Genomic DNA, 19,291 nt, shown 5'->3' on the forward strand with positions numbered 1-19,291 from the left:
AAATTGTCGGAATTTAATTTTGTTGCAGCTGACCAGCTGATAATTTAAATGTGAATTTTTTCTTTTCTCAAGAAAAATGGGTCTTTTAGGACCCGATTGGAAACACCACTGTTGAACTACATATCGATGAGTTAATTCTAAAACACTGTATGTCCATTTTAGACAGTTGTTAGAAAAATGATTTTAAAAGCTTTAACTTGTATACAAATTCAAATATTGAAAAACATATAATTTTTGTTTTATTGTATTGCTTCAACATTTCTGTTCGTAATATTTTCAAATATTTAAAAACTTGTTATGTTTTTAAATATTTGAATTTGTATGAGTTTTAACTTTTAAAATTGTTTTTCTCACAACTGTCTAAAATGGATAAACAATGTTTTAGAATTAACCCATCGATATAAAATTTTTTATATACCTTGTTAAAGAAAGCAAAAGTTTTTTCAATACCAACCATGGTAGTGGTAAAGTGGTTTCTCCCTGCAGCTGATTTGTTTGTGTAGGTTAATATATTTTAACTTACACAATATTAATAGGTTGTGTGTGTGTGTATATATATATATATATATATATATATATATATATATATATATATATATATATATATATATATATATATTATATATATATATATATATATATATATAATAGTCTATATTGATTGTACTAGGCTCTCTCAATTATAAAAGATATATAAAATACACAAAAAACAAATAAACAAAATAAATTTAAATAAAAAAATTTTTTGTAATAAAACATATTCTTACTGAATGATTCATCAATAACATATGGTAGTACACCATTATCCCACTTTACATCTTCTGATACAATAGCTGATTTTTTATTTAAAAATTGATTATTCACAGCATTTCTCAGCCTTGCATCCATGATAATGTCTTCCTCAAAGAGTTCACCATTTTGAGGAATTTTTGAAACTTTTTCAATCTCATTATCCTCACCGATTGGTTCGATAATATCTCTGTTATTTTGATTTGAATTGTAACTTTTTGAAAAGCGTTTCAAAGGTGAAGCTTCATAAGATGAATCTTTTAATTCATTAAAAATTTCATTTAAATTTTGATAGATCACATTTAGATCTAAAAATATACAATACATATATATATATATATACATATATATATATATATATATATATATATATATATATATATATATATATATATATATATATATATATATATATATATATATATATACATATATATATGTATGTATATATATGTGTGTATATATATATATATATATATATATATATATATATATATATATATATATATAAATATATATATATATATATGTATGTGTGTATATATATATGTGTGTGTATATATATATGTGTGTGTGTATATATCATATATATATATATATATATATATATATATATATATATATATATATATATATATATATATATATATATATATATATATATATATATATATATATATATATATATATATATATATATATATATAATAATAATAATAATAATAATAATAATAATAATAGTAATAAAGTATATAACAATTTATATATATATATAAGTATATAATAATAATAACAATAATAATAATAATAATAATAATAATAATAGTAATAATGTATATAATAATTTATATATATATATATATATATATATATATATATATATATATATATATATATATATATATATATATAATCATTTTATCAACATTTTTAAAGGTTAGTACCTTTTTTTTAATATAAGATGATTATATTTCAAAGTACATATGTTTGATACTAATTAAAAGTTATTTTTTATATGCTTATTGTCCATCTGTAGTCAGTTATGAGGGTAGTCCAATAATAGATCAGAAAGTTTCAAAAATTTAGTAATTGACCAGGTTGATCAATTATTTAATAATTCCTTTGTTTACTTTACCTCATCATTAGGCTTACCATACGTCCCATTTTGACCAAGATTGTTCCATTTTTATACCATTTGTCCCAGTGTCACAACAGTTTTCATTTTGTCCCGTTTTTGTCTTTGTTGACTTTATTAGTGTATGTTTTTTGTTTTGATTTAAAACAGAAAAAGTTAGTTGTAATTTTCGAATTATTTCCAAAAAGATTACCTCTTTGTAAAAAAATCTAATGATGGAGACAACCAAGTGATGTTTAAGCAACTTTCAACAAAAATTTTTGTTGGGCATTAATGACGAGCAGACATTAAAAATCATTTAAAATGTGCCTCACAATCTTCACACACAGCTGATATCTCATCTGCTGCATGTTCTTCTTTAAGCTCTTCTTTTAAAAAAAAGAATTTCCACGAATTTTTGAACAATAGAAATACACTATCACCCCCTTCCCCCCTACTAGTTCACTACCTAATTATTTTAGATTACTCTGCCCCCCCTCCCTCTACCACCTAGCTGTACCGGTTTACAACTTCAAAATTATGGTAAGCCTACTCATCATAATATCTATGTTTTTATTATTTATCAAATCAAATCAAATCAATATATTTTCACTTTAATAATAACTGTATATATATACAATCGTGCGGGACATTTACAAACAGTTATAAACTGATGACGCGTAAAGACCTATGATGGTATAAATATAGCATAATAATAATGATAATAATAATAAGTAATAAAAAATAAATAAAAATAAATAGTAATAATAATAGTAATAAATAGTAATAATAATATTAAATACAGTAATATAATAAGTATCTATATATTTATAGTAATCTATATATTTTACTATATATAGGTATATATTTTACTATATATTTATCTATATATATTATAGTGATTATCATAAGGATAATGCAAAAAAAAAAAATAAAAAAAAAAAATCATAACAATATCAATAACAAAAAATATAACAATAAAAAGAAGGAAAGAAAGGAAGTAGAGTCAAAGAAGTAGAAGTCATAGGAGTTTTGTTGTGATCCAGCGTTTTTCAAGCATAGAAAAATTGAATATGAATTAAAGTAAAAGAAAAAAAAAAAAAATTGTTATAGAGAATTAAGCGGGACGATTGCATTGAAAATAGTTTATTGTTTATTTATTACATGTTATATGGTTTAGTAGTGCCACAAATTTTAGAGCCATATAACTTTACAGGATGATGAAAATGAGGGTACTTGATTGTGACTAAATGAACATTTATATATTTTTATGTTTTATTTTTAGTTTTATGTTTTTATTTCTATTTTATTTTTAATTTATGAGTTTTATATTTTTATTTCTATTTTATGGGTTTTATATTTTTATTTCTATTTTATGGGTTTTATATTTTTATTTTTATTTTTGGTTTTATATTTTTATTCTTATTTTTATTATCAGACCAATATTTTTCTTTTTTTTTTAATCAAGAAAAGCAGCTTGAAAAAAAAAAAAGAAGAGAAAATAAAAGAGAATAAGGGTAGGAAAAAAAAAGGGTAGGAAAAGTAAGCAAAAAAATAAGAAATAGAAATGGTATGAAGAGTCAGACTCATCAATTTTCATTCCTGAGCTTAGCTATGGTGAAGATTCTGACTGGTATAAAGATTGCTCAGATAAAGATAGAATTACCCTGGAAAAAGATAACTTTGGAATTGTAGAGTATGAAGGGAGCCATTTTCAGGGAAAACATTGCAAGTTGTGGCTGATGGCTATAAGATGATAAACAGTGGCATTTCTTCTTATCAGTGGCCAGATAACAGGTAAGATAGCTTGTATATATAAAGGAACAAATACAAAGGAAAGTCAGCTAGCTAAACTTTTGTTCTCGATGTGGGTTATACTAGAATTATACTACTGTATGTGGGTTATACTACATTATACTAGAAATGAACACTTATTCATTATTTCATTTTTATATAAAATGTTATATCTGTGTTGCATCACTTCAAAAATGATCAATGTTTTTGCAATGTTACATTCACTGAAAATTATCATTAATACTTTTCTTTTTCTCTCATTGAACATATAGTGAACCTCTAAAGCAAAGGTTGGTCAAATATTGAAAATAAAATTAATGTTCAATTACTAACATTAAATCATGCTTTAAATGAACAGCTACAAAAACATGAAAAGATAGTATTTTTCAAATTATCTAAAGGAGGGGAAAATGAATTTAAAACATACTAGTCACTTGTACTCAAAATTTAGCATAATAAACTTTTCAAACTCTTTCAATCAACAGGCAAATCATAGGCAAATAAATGAAGGAAGATAAGAAAGAAAGTGAAGGGGGTATTAATAAACAGGAGGGTAGAAATTTTATTTCTATAGGTGTCTATATTTTCTAACTTTTACAAACTAAACTGGTCTTAAAAATTAGAAAATATTAACTGCAATTTTTTTGTTTTGAGGTACAATTTCTTTGTTCATAACAAGTAAAATTTAATAAACGAGGGGAGCCCCTGAGACCTGAGTTATTTTTATTTTTTTATTTTTTTTAGATTATTCACCTCCCCAAGGCCCGAGGGGGGCCACTACAGTCGAGGAGGCTACTCAATTTTATTTTTTTTGTGTGTTTTTTTTATTTTTTAGTTGTTGTTCGTGGTGCAACCCTCTCTCAACTCTTTAACTCCGAAACACGAACCTTGTCGAGCAAGGCCGCTGCGCGGTACTTCCAGGGACGTGGTGGGAGTCGAACTCCGAACCTCTCGCTTACAAAGCGAGCGCTCTTACCACTACACCACTACCGCATTTGCTTAATATGCTTAGGCTGTGTTGGAAAATTTTCCGATGATTTTAAACTATTAACTTTCGAGTATACACCTAAGAATAGCGCCTTTTTTTTTCCTTTGATTTTTTATAAATATGTTTTTTTTTCTGTTTAAGGAAAGACCACTCTCCAATTCTTTGTAACAAACAAATCTTTGTCACTAACTAAACCAGGACAACATCTAAAAAAAATCAAGCTACATTGGCCTTTTTGTAATTCAACTTACCCCAGTAAAATTACGATAAAGGTCAAAATTATATTAATTATATAATATAGGTGTTATATTTATTTTTAAATGTCATAAGTTGTTTTTTGGATTACTAGCCTTAAAATATGTAAGTTGTATATTTATTTTCAGTATTCTATTGCACACAGAACAAAACCATTTGTTAAATGGCGAATTTTTGATGGTTCATGGCAAAGTTAAAATAATTGTATCTTTGAAATCGTTTGGAAATAGAAAATGAAATTTTGCGGGAAGGCTGTATAAATGTTATTTTCATAATTGCGCGCCGAAAAAAATTGCAAATATTGGCATAAGTTGAATCGTATAGTAATAAGTGCGAATCCTTTGCCAATGTTTTCAATTTTTTTTGAAAAAGTTAGAGAAAAATTAAAATATAGAAAAAATAATTTGATTTTGCACATTAGGCCATCCCATTTTGACCAACATGAACGAATTTTATTTCACGGAGTGTCTCAAAATGTTCCTAAGATATTGGTTTGCTAATGAATTTTTTTTTTTTTTTTTCTGGATGAGTATTTATTCTCGCGCCTTTCGTTTAAAGTTTAACTTTTTTTACATTTTTTGAGTTTTTATGGGCAGTTTCAAATGATCAGCGCGAATAGAAATTTATAAACCTTTAATAATTTAACTGCGTCAATACAAAGAATGGAAGGTTTTTTATCCATACCGATTGTGCGCATTTTTATTATTATCATATTTGTTACCAGGTGGTACTTTAGAAACGCAAAAATCGGGTAATATTTAAAAAAAGCGCAGTTAAGAAAACAATTTTTTTATCGAGCTACTTAACAATTTTTAATTTTAAAAAATCTAATATTACCACCTCAAGTAAGTTTATTATAACAACATAACATAATAATGCATGTTATATTTTATAATTATAGTTAAATGAATTAGGTTATTTAAACATTTATAATATTTTAAATAAACTTTTAAAAAATTTTAAACTTCATACAAATTATGAAAATGTTTATAGTGATTAAGATAATGATCAATGAGTAACATTATGAAATTTTGTTTTAAAGCTAGCTATGACAACAAAAGTATCTGAGGTGTATCCCTGTCCCAAGAAGGGGTTTAAAAAAAGAAGATCGAGTCGCAAGAACATGTTCCTAGTTAACGTCACTCTGGATAGAATGGAAACAAACCAGCTGCCCCTAAGGATTCACGTTATCCAACGCTACTTATTTTTAAGAGAACAATTTCCAAAGAAAGCACTGAAGGATCTCGTCGCTTGTCCTTTAATGTCCAAAACTTTCAAGTAAGCTTTTAGCTTTAGAAATCAATAGATAAGAACGTTATTTCATGTTTTATGTCAAATATAGTAAAGATAATTTAATAAGTTATGTTTTTAATTTACGGAAGTTCTTCATAGATTAAAATGCATAACAAACAATGAATTTTGCAATGTCAGTTGTATCCTTTCCGGAATCTTAATTCCTTGGAGAAAAACTGGCTTCAAAGTCATCAGTGACAAAAGGATAATGTATCATGTCAAGAAGTATGTAGAAAAGTACATAGCATTGAAGAAATCCCAGAAAAAAATTGGAATTGGTTATCTTGAGACAAGAAATAAATTTGAGAAATCAATGACAGGTAGGGGATAAATATTAAATGTTAAGATTTTCTAGTCAAACAGCCAGTACTAAGCTAATTTATTGTGAAGTAAATAGTTTACTTTTTCTTGTTCTTACCTAATAAAATTAAATTTAAAGGATTATTGTGGGCTGGAGAAGACATTACGCTTCTTGAACGTAGTTTAAAGACTGATAGGCTAAGACTGGAAGCAGATAAGATTGAAGATTTAACCTTCATACGGGACCAGCTAAGTTGCAGAAAGATGGTGATTGGAGCGTTGGACGGTCGGTTTGTAGATGTTAGTAATAGATCTGCATCAAGAAATAACTCTAAAACCTCTGGTATAGTAAAAAAAACTTTCCATGATTTCTCCGGATTTTCCTCTGAAAGTGAAATGATTACTGATGATTCTAATGATACATGTTCCGAAGATGATTTTAAGATTGGTAACGCATCAAAGAAGAAGACAGTTAAAAATATGACTCTAAAGATACCAAAAGACATTTTTTCAAAAACTGCCAGAACTGCTATTGGGATGGGAATATCTACTAACCAGGCAACAGCACTTATCTCTTCTTTTCTTTGCAATGCCGGTGGAGATATAGAAAATGTAACATTATCCCACAGCTCAACTCACAGGAATTTTGATACAATAATAAGAAATGATGCTGGTGTTCTTAGAGCAAACATAACCAGTATGGTTAAGACGAGCGGCAAACCCATCATTGTGCATTTTGATAGCAAAATTATCAAAGATTATACGGGTAGCATAGATGAGACAAAAGACCGAATTTGTGTGCTTATAAGGCATGACAATCAGTCCCATCTGTTAGGCGCTCCAGGGTTGGAACACGGCAGTGGTGAGGCTCAGTTCACAGCAATTCAAAATCTATTAGATTCTTTTGATCTAGGGCAGTTCATCCACGGAGTTTGTTTTGATACCACTGCTTCAAACACTGGCTATTTAAAAGGAGCTTGTGCAAGATTAGCTAATTTTCATGGCCGACCATTGCTCTTGTTAGCCTGCCGCCATCATGTAGGAGAGCTCCATATAAAACACTTTTGCAATGAAGTTGCAGTAAAAAAATCTGTTGGACCAGAGAATCAACTATTTAAATCTCTAAAGCAGAACTGGCATGGTATTGATGCAAACAACGAGAAGATGCTGTTGAAATTTAATCACCAGAATGTTAAGGGTACCTGGTTAGAGAAGCAGGCTCTATTGGCGCTAAAAACTTGCAAGGACCTGATAGATAAAAACAAGTTAAGAAATAGTCAGGTAAGGTTAAAATAAAGAAATATATTACTTTAAAACAACTTTATACCAAATATATATACCAACTATAAAAATAGAAAGAAGAAACATTAAAGTTTTTAATTAAATTGTAAATTATATACATTTAGACTTTTGAGAAGCGCAAAGATTATTGTGAACTGGCAGAGCTTGTAGTTATGTTCCTTGAAGAAGATCAAACAGTTAGGTATAAAATTCACAAAACCGGAGCTATTTCACACGCCAGGTTCATGGCAAAGGCATTGTACTATATGAAGTTCAATTTGCTTCTCCCTAAGATCAGACAGGTTCTTTTTCTGAGTGATGAAATTGTCAAAGAGATCAACAGAATGGCTGAATACATTTCTCTTTTCTGGGCATCGTGGTTTTTGACCTGCGAGTTTTCTGATTCTGCAGCTTTTGAAGTAAAACTTAATTTCCTAAATATTTTTATATTAGTCTCATAATTTAAGAATAATTTGTTTCAAAAAAATACCAACTAAATTGTTTTAGAATAATGACATAAATAAATGACACTTAATACATTAGATGTTAGACGTGTCATTATCAACCTTACTTACTATCTGTATTGCATTATTTTTAACTCACACTCTTAGGATCAACAAAACTATTGGCAGATGTGCCATTACAATGCGTATGAGCCTGCCGCAGGAGTGGTATTAAAATCATGGCGAAACCATATGTGGTATTTGGATCCATCAACCGTGGTGCTGGCGCTAGCATGTTCTAATAAAGATCACTACATCGAAATGGAAAAGATGGCAAAAGTTCTTTATTCAACCCAACGGAGTGGCATTAAAAATGTAGGAACGGTTAGAACCAAAACTAAAATCCTTTCTGATAGCAGTTTTTTGTTTAATATAGATCAACCACCAGGTCTTGAATCATATATTTCGCCAGATTCCTGGTTAATTTTTGATATCCTAGGTCATACTTCTGAAAAATGTCTATGGATGAAACTCCCTCAGATTTTTTGGAAAGAATTTCCAGAATACAATGAGTTTCAAAGCTTCGTAAAATCTGTCGAAGTTGTTAACGACTCATCAGAACGTTCAGTAAAACTCATTCAAGATAATGTAGAGCGTGCGAAGAGCGAGGAAAAACTTCAGAACCTTCTCCAAATGAAAAACTCTTGGAAAAAGCCATTTAAAAAGACGAAGAATGGGTACAAGGAGTCAGTTACAACGCCTGCTCCCTCGCTACTGGCTGTGAGTTAATAATTCAAAACCTTTCCAATATCTCTAATAATTAGAATTACCTTACTGTAGACTCTAAACCTTGAAAATGTATTTAAAAAAAAACTAAATTATGTGATTTTTAGAGATATGTGTCTTAAAGGAAAGAATTTATTATATATATAATAAATATAATAGCAGCTATGGCAGTACTTAGAGTTCTTACTTTAATATCGGAGGTCCGAGGATTGATGCCGGTTTAGTCATATAAACGACATTTACTAGTAAAAAATTTTCCCGCGGTGCTCTGTGATGAGCTCTTAAAATTTAATGAGAATTTAAAATAACACACACAAAATCTAAGTAGATATTTTCTGAAATATATCAACACATTTTGATCTAGTTAAATCTACAGCAAAATATTTAAAGTCCAATAACAAATCTTTTGGGGGTAACCATTTTAAGTTTGGCTTTGTTTAATCTTAGGTTCCAATAAAAGTAATTTTTTTAAAAACATCATTTGATACCAATAAGAAGTAAAAAAAAAAAAATATTGCACCGTGACTGAAAATGACCTCATAGATCAACAAAAAGGCACTTTGAAATAACACAAATGTTGATTTTTCTATCAAAATCAGTGAACGGTAGGCATTGTGTATTTCTTAACTCGAAAAGCACAGTGTTTTTTTTGGTATGGGAACACATGAAGAGAATATAAATGAAAAAATTAACTGGATTCGACATCAAAATCGATTCGCGCCGTTGTGTTGAAAACTACTCAATTTTGGTCATAAATTGCCTAGTGCGTAACTTCGAACGACCGGCGCGAATACTTCTAACAGGAAAAAATAAAAAATAAAAAAATTTGACTTATAAATATGACCTCTACGCCACTCATTAGCGACTCCACATGTAATTTGGTTGTCAAAAAAAAATTATGGGATGGCCTATTGCATATAGATACAAAAAAACCTTGAGCTACTTTCGAGTCCCTATAAAAGGAGGGGGAGGGAAAAGATAATTTTTCCACGCAACCCGTGCTTATTAAGACCCCCCCCCCCCCTCGTTCATTACGTTTTACTTGTTATCAAAAAAAAAAACTGTAAATCGGCATTAAAAATTAGAAAATAATTATTTTAGTCACTGAAAACAAAATTTTTCAGTGTAAACAGACTTTAAAAGTCACCGACCAAGTAATTCTCGATTCATTTAAAATGAGCTTTTAATTTATTTCTTACCAAAGTATAAAACTTATATCAACATATTAAATCCTATTAAAATTATTATAAAACAGCGGTTAGAAAATGCGTATTTGACCACATTCATCGATTTTTATTCTCGAGTTCTTAATACAAGGAAGAGGAGAGGGGAAAGGGGAGGAATTTTAATGCAGATCTAATAAACGGGGGAGGGGGGGGGAGGGAATTTTTTAATGTTACAATATAAGTATTTTTTATAAAAAAATTCATTTTATAAATCCAAACTAATATTTTTTACAAAACGTGCATAAAAGTTGCTAAAAAGTTAATTAAAACGATGTTAGAAGCCGGAAAAAGTCGTAACTTTAATTTTAATCGACTTTGAAAACTTTTAATAATTGTTAAAACTTAATTAAAACGATGTTGAAAGCCACAAAAAGTTGTAAATCAAAATTTTACGGTTATGAAAATCGTATTAATTTGTTTACATTATATTTAACGAATTTGAAAAACTTATAACTTCGTGTATGTTATTTAACACGATTTAAACATTGTAAAACATCAAACAAATATGCCAAAGACCCATCACTCGCTGGTTTGGCAGTACTTCCTGAAGGAATACAGGAGAGATAAGGCCAATGGTGTGTGCAATATCTGCAAGAAGGACCTAAAAAGGAATTCTGAGTCAACATCGACCCTGAGTGGTCACCTGCGATCCAAACATAAGGATGAGTACATCGAAATGTGTCAGAATCAAAAGATACGAGATGAGGCAGAAGTTGCTAAGGAAGAAGTTTCTAAGTTGAAGAGGCGGAAGATGAATTAGAAACAGTTGGCACTGGTAACTTAGTTAAATAATGGATGTTACGATGCGATGTAGCGAAGTTATACGACTTCATGTCAAATTTATGTGATTTTTTATTGATGTAAACAACGGTATCCGAAGTTAATTCAATGTTAACAAACGTATACAATTTTTTTTAGGTAACGAGAAAAGAAAAAGGGTTCTAAAAGCCAGAAAGAATCTGTGCTATCCAACACAGAGCACCACTCAACTTTGTGGTGACATGAAGCTCATGATTTACCTTGCAACTGACAATCGGCCTTTCTCCATGTGTGACTCTGTCCCGTTTCAAATGCTGCTTGCCCACTTTGACTCGAGGTTTAAGGTTAAAATTGGTGCCTGCATGGCTTGCTTCAAGTTACCTCTCCTCTATAGGAATCTTTGTAGAACTCGATAAACAATTCCCAAGAGAAAGATGTGACATCATGCTTTATGCTGTAGGCTGCCTGTTACACCCCTTCTTGAAAGGCCAACAACTGCACTCTTATGGTGTAAGGGATGAGATTTTTGACAAGTTGAAAACCAGTCATCCTACTACAGCAGACTGTATGTCAAACCAGAAAAGTATAATCAATGTCTCAGATGAGATCACCCATGAGCTTCTTGAAGATAATGGTGAGACTAAGTTCTAGAAGGCAGCAACAAAGGTAATAGCTATTAAGTATAACATTAAAATAAATTTCTTTAAAACTAATTAAATATACTTATACTAATCTTAATGCAATTGAACAAAGTCATCAAAATTTTAATTTGAGGATACGATGTAATACGGGGGAGGGGGGGGGGGTTCAAAGTTAAACGAACTTTTTAAAAATTATTTGAATTTAAACAGTTTTAGATTAAAGTAAGTGAAGTTATACGAAGTTTACTAAACGTCCTTCCTTTTAGACTGTGTCCAGTCAATTCAGGCAAACAAATGCTACAGCTGAGGGTCCTCCGATTACCGTTGAGTGGGCAAAATTTAGAGAAACAACTTTGATAGATTCGAAGGTTGATGTCCTTGACTGGTGGCCTATCTTGGCCGGACTAGCACGAGAATATTATTGCCTGCCAGCCTCAAGTGCCTCAAGTAAGTGGGCCTTTAGTGAAGCTGGACAGGTGGTCCACGAAAAGAGATGCAGGTTGTCTCCAAAAACCACTGAGAAGTTGGTCTTCAGCAACGAGAACTTCGATCTGTTAAACTCCTTTAAACCAGTTTGGGAATCCATGGAAGAACAATTGGCAGCTAAACCTGCTCCAGACAGAGATCAAAATGATGATGATGACTCAGACTAGAATGATGATGATGATAGCGCTACATTAAAAATGAAATTTCCAGTATTGTTGAACTGGAAAGGCGAGACAAACATCATTTGGGCTCCCAAGGCCAGGAATTAGCACAAAAAATGAGAATGAAAGACTGGAAGCGGACAACTAGAGGTTCTTTACTAGGGTAGCATGCTAGAATTATTTTAGATTAGATAACCGATAATATGCAAATAACTTTTTAACATGTTTAAGAAATTGGATTTTTGAAATCTAGAATAATTATTAAATAAATGCAAGGGTTTTAGCATATCTTTTGTATATTCTGTATTTCTGTAATGTTATTGTAGTGTATACTTCAAATTTTTGTTATTAAGAAATTAGAACTTAGAAGGGCAGAGATTGCTAGCATATACAAAACCAGTTATCACTTCATTTCATTTTATATCGGTATCTTTGAACCTGAAAATAGGTAGCTTCTCATCGATTGTAATTTTTTCCAAATCTAAGGGATAGAGTCTAGGAGAAGAGAAGGGAAAAGCATAATAGTACTAGTACAGCCACATACAAGTTTGAAAGCCTTTAGAAATTTTAAACAATTTTAAAACACGCCATTTTCGAATTTACACAACTTTTTTACGATTGAAAACCGCAGAAATATACTTTATTTAAACTAATACGATTTTGAAAACCGTCAAATTAAATTTCATACAACTTTTTACAATTTTGAAAACCGCAAAAATATATTTTATTCGAAGTAATACAATTTTGAAAGCCGTTTAATTAACTTTTATACAACTTTTAACGATTTCGAAACACGTTCACACACGACTTTTAACGACGTCGAAGCTTCGACTTCAACTTTGAAACACATCGACCTCGATTGTTTTATCTCTGGTACAATGATACATGCTAATTAAAGATTATTACTTTATTGATACATGCTAAAGATGTTTACTTTATTATTAATTTGAGACTCCTTTTTAATTCTTTAGCATCGCTTACTTCATTGGTAAGAGATTTTTTTAATTCTTTAGCATCGCTTACTTCATTGGTAAGAGATTTTTTTAATTCTTTAGCATCGCTTACTTCATTGGTAAGAGATTTTTTTAATTCTTTAGCATCGCTTACTTCATTGGTAAGAGATTTTTTTAATTCTTTAGCATCGCTTACTTCATTGGTAAGAGATTTTTTTAATTCTTTAGCATCGCTTACTTCATTGGTAAGAGATTTTTTTAATTCTTTAGCATCGCTTACTTTATTGGTAAGAGATTTTTTTAATTCTTTAGCATCGCTTACTTCATTGGTAAGAGATTTTTTTAATTCTTTAGCATCGCTTACTTTATTGGTAAGAGATTTTTTTAATTCTTTAGCATCGCTTACTTCATTGGTTAGAGATTTTTTTAATTCTTTAGCATCGCTTACTTCATTGGTAAGAGATTTTTTTAATTCTTTAGCATCGCTTACTTCATTGGTAAGAGATTTTTTTAATTCTTTAGCATCGCTTACTTCATTGGTAAGAGATTTTTTTAATTCTTTAGCATCGCTTACTTTATTGGTAAAAGATTTTTTTAATTCTTTAGCATCGCTTACTTCATTGGTAAGAGATTTTTTTAATTCTTTAGCATCGCTTACTTCATTGGTAAGAGATTTTTTTAATTCTTTAGCATCGCTTACTTCATTGGTAAGAGATTTTTTTAATTCTTTAGCATCGCTTACTTCATTGGTAAGAGATCTTTGTTATGTGCATATATATAGAGAAATATAATTTGATTTTGTGTATTATGTTTTTTTGTCATTGTATTATTTAATCTTTAGTATCCTTGTCATCTTTTGCAGCTGGTAAGCTTTATATATTAACATTTCAAAATAATTTGTATGGCTTTCAAAATAATTTAAAAATGAGTTTTGAATTTTTGGAATTTCAAAATATATTTTGTTTATTACACTTATTTTTTTTTTTAAAGTGTCATTTTTATCTGTTCAAACTGGTAAGGTTTTTTAGTTTGACTTTTTATTATGATTTGAATCTCAAAACAACTTCAAGATTTGTATGTTTACTATTTATTTATTTTTTTGTATTTTAAAGTAATATATTTTAAAATAGTGTCATCTTCCTCTAATCTTACTAGTAAGTTTGTATATTTTTACTTTGCAACATGATTTTAATAAAAAAGGTTCTTGCAATATATTTTATACTAATCCAGCTGGTAAAGTTTATATATTTTAACTTTGTAATATGATTTTATGGCAAGATAATTCCAAAAAAAAATTATTATTATTTCTTTTTTTTAATCATCATCTGTTTAACAACATTTTAACAACTTATTCTTCAATTATTCAAAAAAAATTTAATGCTTTTTTAGGCGGGGGTGGGGAAAACGGCCCCTGCCTTTTGACAATGGATGCAACACTAATGCAACTTTTAATCTAGTAAGATTTGATTTTTACTTCTTTGTTGTTGTACTTTATTGTTGTACTACATTCCGTATTTTGTGGTTATCCAGTAACAATTTATAGAACCGTTTTTATTAAGGTCTTCAATTTCTAAGATATTTTAAGACTTTTAGATTCTGATGCGGTATGCACCCCATTCCCCTCCCCTCCTTTCTGGATTCGTCACTGCCTCTCGTATACTTTGGTGGTTTAATATAAATTCATAACAACTTTTTTGTATATTCAAATACTTATGTCTTAAAAAATGACTTTTTTATGAAAAAAGCGCTCAATTTCTTATGGTAAAGGTGGTGGTTTGTTACCCCCTCCATCCCCCTGGATATGCTAAGTGGTTAGTGGTCAACATAAATTTGTAGCCCACTCTTACACCTACTTTTTGATATCAAGATATTTGTATTTTGATAAGAATTGACGGAGTAATGTCTATTTGAGCTAAAAAAAATCAGTACTTAAACCGTCAACTTTTGGAGGAATGGTTCGATTTTGATAAATTTATACTGTTTTAATTCTCTTTCCAATAATATATAACAGTATAATGTTTAAAAAATATGAAATTTTTACTCACGTACCTAATATATGTAGCTTCAGTACACGCAATAAATGTTCTACCATCAATTCAGGTCTTTGCTGCTTTTAATAATTTGTGTATAATGATTAATATTAAAAATTAACAATTGTTGAACTTTTAGAATTTCCTTTACGAAACCTTTAAATGTAAAATTACCCTTATCAAAAAAGTTTTGAAACCTGGGGATGACAATCACTTTCTGCAGATAAAATTGTGCATCTAGTAGAAAAGAATCAGATCAGAACGTTGATCAGAACGTTGATCAGAACTCTTATCTAATATATGAAATAGTTTCTTACTTATTAAAGTGGTTAATTAGTCCACCTGAAACGCGGGATAATGATCTTCATTATAAAAATATGTAAAGGTTTATAAAAAAAGTTAGTCTGTGCCACTGAATGTTGTGAAAAGGAAGTTTTTGAAAGTTTTTCAACTGTAAAAAAAATGTTTAAATATTTATAAAAAACTTTTTAAAAACTGTTTTATGTGCTACTTTATGTTTAATGTTAAGAAAAGTTTTTTAAAAAACAGTCTCGATTTAAATAATTTTTCTTCATTTTTCAGGTTTTTTAAGTAGGATTTTTGGATTCTTTATCTAAAAAAACTTGCTGAATACAAATGTTTTTATGTTTTTTTAATGATTATTTTACGAGTAATTAGATAAAACAAAACAAACAAAAAGAAATGTCCAACATTGTTGAAATCAGATTTTTATAAAAAAAACAGGAGATACTTCAAAACGAATCGTCTCAAGAAATTTTCAATATTTTGAGCTGAAACCTCATCGGATCACCCTAGTAGTAAAGCTAGTTTACATATAAAAATTTGAATGATTCTGGCGACCGATAATGCAATAATTAAAATAACGGTTCGGTACGGTATTACACTAAACCCAACATTTTTAAAAATATTTAACCTCCCAGAGTGAAAACAAGGAAACTTTTTGTATTAGAGTCTTGTATGACAACATAGAATCGGAACATAAGGTGACAAAACGACACCTTAAAGCGGACCTGCCTATCGGGTATATTATATAAAATTTTATAAAACTTATTTCGGTTGCTGACACGTAAATTTATGTGTAAAGAATTACGTAGGCCAACCGATCTAGATTTGTTACGTTATGTAAGCTAACTAGTCTTGATCCAAAGCGTTTTTGAATTTATTGGAACTTAAACTACGTAAAATATCTAAAATTACAATTCTTATGAAACTTCTTTTTTTTTTCTTCTTTTTCAAATAAATAAAGTTTGATTTACGGTTTTTTTAAGTTTTGTTTTAAAATCACTTTTTCTTAAATAAATTCTCATTGTAAATTTTATTTGTTAGTTATTTTGTGTTACAATTTGTGAATCTTTTATCTCTTATTTATATCAAACAAGTAGTTCAAAATTTGAAAAGAGCAACAAAAGAAAGACTCAAAAATTCTATATAAAAATAATGAAGCTTTAAATTCCATTGTAAAGACTTGTTGTCGTAAAAATATATTCGTTAATAATTTTCTACTTTTTTTGTGAATATAACTTATATTCATTATATTTATATAACTGTTTTTTGTATTATAAATTTTATTAGTAGTTTAAATTTAAAGTTTATTTTCAAGCTATGAAATTATAAAAATAAAATATTAGAACTTTCATATTTTATCATTTAACATGTTTTCATGTTAACATTTTGCTTCATCCAACGCAAACTTAACAAAATGGCATCCACTGCAGTTTATTGATAAATATTACCCTCTGTTTAGAAAACAGATTGAAAAGTATCTTCAATTATAAAAAGAACACCTACGCCATTTTTATAAGGAAAAAAAATTATCAAAAACTATTGTTGTACCGGCAACAATAACTTGTTTTATTTACTATTTAATACGTTCCCGATAGTTAATCGATGATTATCGATTATTGCAATGATAACCATAGTTATTTATAACCAATCGTTGATAATAAACATGGTTACTGACAATCGTTGTAGTTTCTGATCATGTTTGTCAAATTATGATCGGCAGTGAAAACAATGGCTAATGAAAAGCTGTTAATGGTTATTGCTTAAAATAATAGTTAATTAATGATCGATTTTGAAACCAGCGGAAAGTTTCCTTCGTTTTTTGTTATCTTTATATAAAATAACGCCCGTTTTTTAGTAAATTTTTTTAAAAATCTAAAAAAAAAAACATTTTTTCCCCTCTTATTTCATTATTTTAAGTTTTTGATATTTATTTTATTTCATTTTTAACTTTTTCCCATCTAACTTTTTTCCGCTTATTTGACAGAACATCTTGAAAAGTTTGTTACGAACATTATTGAAACTAAATAATTAATTTTATAAGTTTTAAATTTAATAATTTAACAGACTTTTATGTTTTTTAATGTTTAATTCTTTCTTTTTTTTCGTTTTAGCAATTATTTACCAACTTGATTTTTCGTCAAAATACAATCAAAATTTATTTTTTGTCGTTTAAAACATGAATAATATAAAGAAATATGAGAAATAAATTGAAATTTTAAAATAAAAATAAACAACAACAAAAAAAAAAGACCTTAATAATTAATATAGTTGAGTGATGAGTTTGTTTTTACGAACATTGTAGTAGAAATAATTGAGCGAGGGTAATTCGTCAGAAGATTTTAAATATCGTGTCGATTAAACTAAGGATAAACTGTAACTAGTAGAAACTATCTATTATATCTATAACTAGAAGAAATTATCTTTTTTGTCTGTATCTAGTAGAAAATATCTATTTTGTTAAACTGTCTTTGTCTGCAGTTAATAAAAGCTAGTTACTTTTTCTATAACTATAAGAACATACTATGTAATAATAACCAGTATATAAGTGTTCGCTAAATAATATTAATATATTATAAAATCTAACATGAGAAGATGTTAGGATTTTAAAAAAGCCGTATCCGAAAAGATAATTTGCTGTAAATATGACCAGAAAGATAAAACAACCACGTTTTCAACTATATTGTTTACATTTTTACTTTCAAAAGTTTGCTGAGCTTTACATTATGATTACAAAAATAACACATACCATTAAACTGTGTAAATCGCGTTTTTTACAAAAATTTTAAAGCAACATTAACTGTTGCTATAAAAAAGAGAAAGCGTAAAGTTGTAGAATGCCATCAATTTATATTAATGTTTTGAGGGATACAGTGAGCCTGTATTTTTATTGTTCATAAACGACTCATTACTATTACAATATTCAATAAAAAAATAGCGTTTAAAAACTTACCTTAAGTGAACAAAAAATGAAAGTTATTAACACAAAGAAGACTATTACCGATGACAAACAACCAATATGGCAACCAATGACAACAATAATAAAAGTATAATAAACATAGTACCGTATTTTCAAGCTACATTACGTTATACGGTAAAATGAACAAAATAACTAAAAATAAAATACTAAAAGTACAAGTAAATACTTAATACCTTTATCTGTTACCTGATCGTATAGTCTGTACGAAAGAGATGAAACAAGGATACTTAAAAATAAGGTAAGCAAGCTACATTTTCTCATCTTTGTAAATGAAACCTTTTAAATTAAGCTAAAGTAAAATGAGTATTTTAAAGTCGAAAATTCTTGCGAATATATATAAAGGAACACTTTGTTAAACTCTCACAATAATTTATTCTCTTTGCATTCACGATTTTAACTGACTTTGTATAAACTTAAGAAAAAAACATTGTTGGATTTTTAATTAAGCTTTTTTTATTGTCGTAAACTTGAATATAAAAGCTTATCAGTTTATTATAACTGATTTAAACGTCATAATGTCACGTGGGATAAAAGTTTATAGTGGCTTTTAGATTATTTTTGATGGTAAATATTTTTGTTAATAAGTGCAAAGGTTTTCAAAAATCATTTAAAATAGTTTTAAACAATACTCAATAAATCCGTATCTGTAAAACTTTTTTATGCTTTTTTTATTTTAGTAGAATTTAAGAATATGTAATTTACAATTTTA

General features: G+C 28.5%; 2 protein-coding genes and 1 long non-coding RNA gene across 3 annotated transcripts in view; 2 read left to right on the forward strand and 1 right to left on the reverse strand.

Annotated features, from left to right (window-relative positions):
* LOC100200738 (zinc metalloproteinase nas-4) overlaps positions 1-19,059 on the reverse strand; it is a 33,075-nt gene extending 14,016 nt beyond the window's left edge. The window contains exons 1-2 of the mRNA XM_065790806.1: positions 18,756-19,059; positions 768-1,097 (exon numbers count right to left, since the gene is read on the reverse strand). Coding sequence (XP_065646878.1) covers positions 768-1,097; positions 18,756-18,843 — 418 coding nt within the window. The 5' untranslated portion in view covers positions 18,844-19,059. The remainder of the gene's footprint in view (positions 1-767; positions 1,098-18,755) is intronic.
* Positions 5,476-6,636, forward strand: LOC136076923 (uncharacterized). Its single transcript, XR_010636687.1, has 3 exons — positions 5,476-5,785; positions 5,983-6,218; positions 6,333-6,636. It is a non-coding gene; the product is annotated as an uncharacterized LOC136076923 (long non-coding RNA).
* On the forward strand, positions 6,680-8,337 carry LOC136076922 (uncharacterized). Its single transcript, XM_065790805.1, has 2 exons — positions 6,680-7,814; positions 7,940-8,337. Exons 1-2 carry the CDS (start codon positions 6,798-6,800, stop codon positions 8,273-8,275), a joined length of 1,353 nt encoding a protein of 450 aa, XP_065646877.1. The 5' UTR covers positions 6,680-6,797; the 3' UTR covers positions 8,276-8,337.
* Positions 19,060-19,291: the final 232 nt, after the last annotated feature.

The sequence above is a fragment of the Hydra vulgaris genome, chromosome 02 (genome assembly GCF_038396675.1).
Source record: "Hydra vulgaris chromosome 02, alternate assembly HydraT2T_AEP".
NCBI classification, from domain to species: domain Eukaryota; kingdom Metazoa; phylum Cnidaria; class Hydrozoa; order Anthoathecata; family Hydridae; genus Hydra; species Hydra vulgaris.

Coding starts and splice junctions, on each gene's coding strand:
- LOC136076922 (XM_065790805.1), top strand. CDS start 6,798: ATGGTGATTGGAGCGTTGGACGGTCGGTTTGTAGATGTTAGTAATAGA. Junction 7,815..7,939: donor ACAAGTTAAGAAATAGTCAG/GTAAGGTTAAAA, acceptor ATATACATTTAG/ACTTTTGAGAAGCGCAAAGA.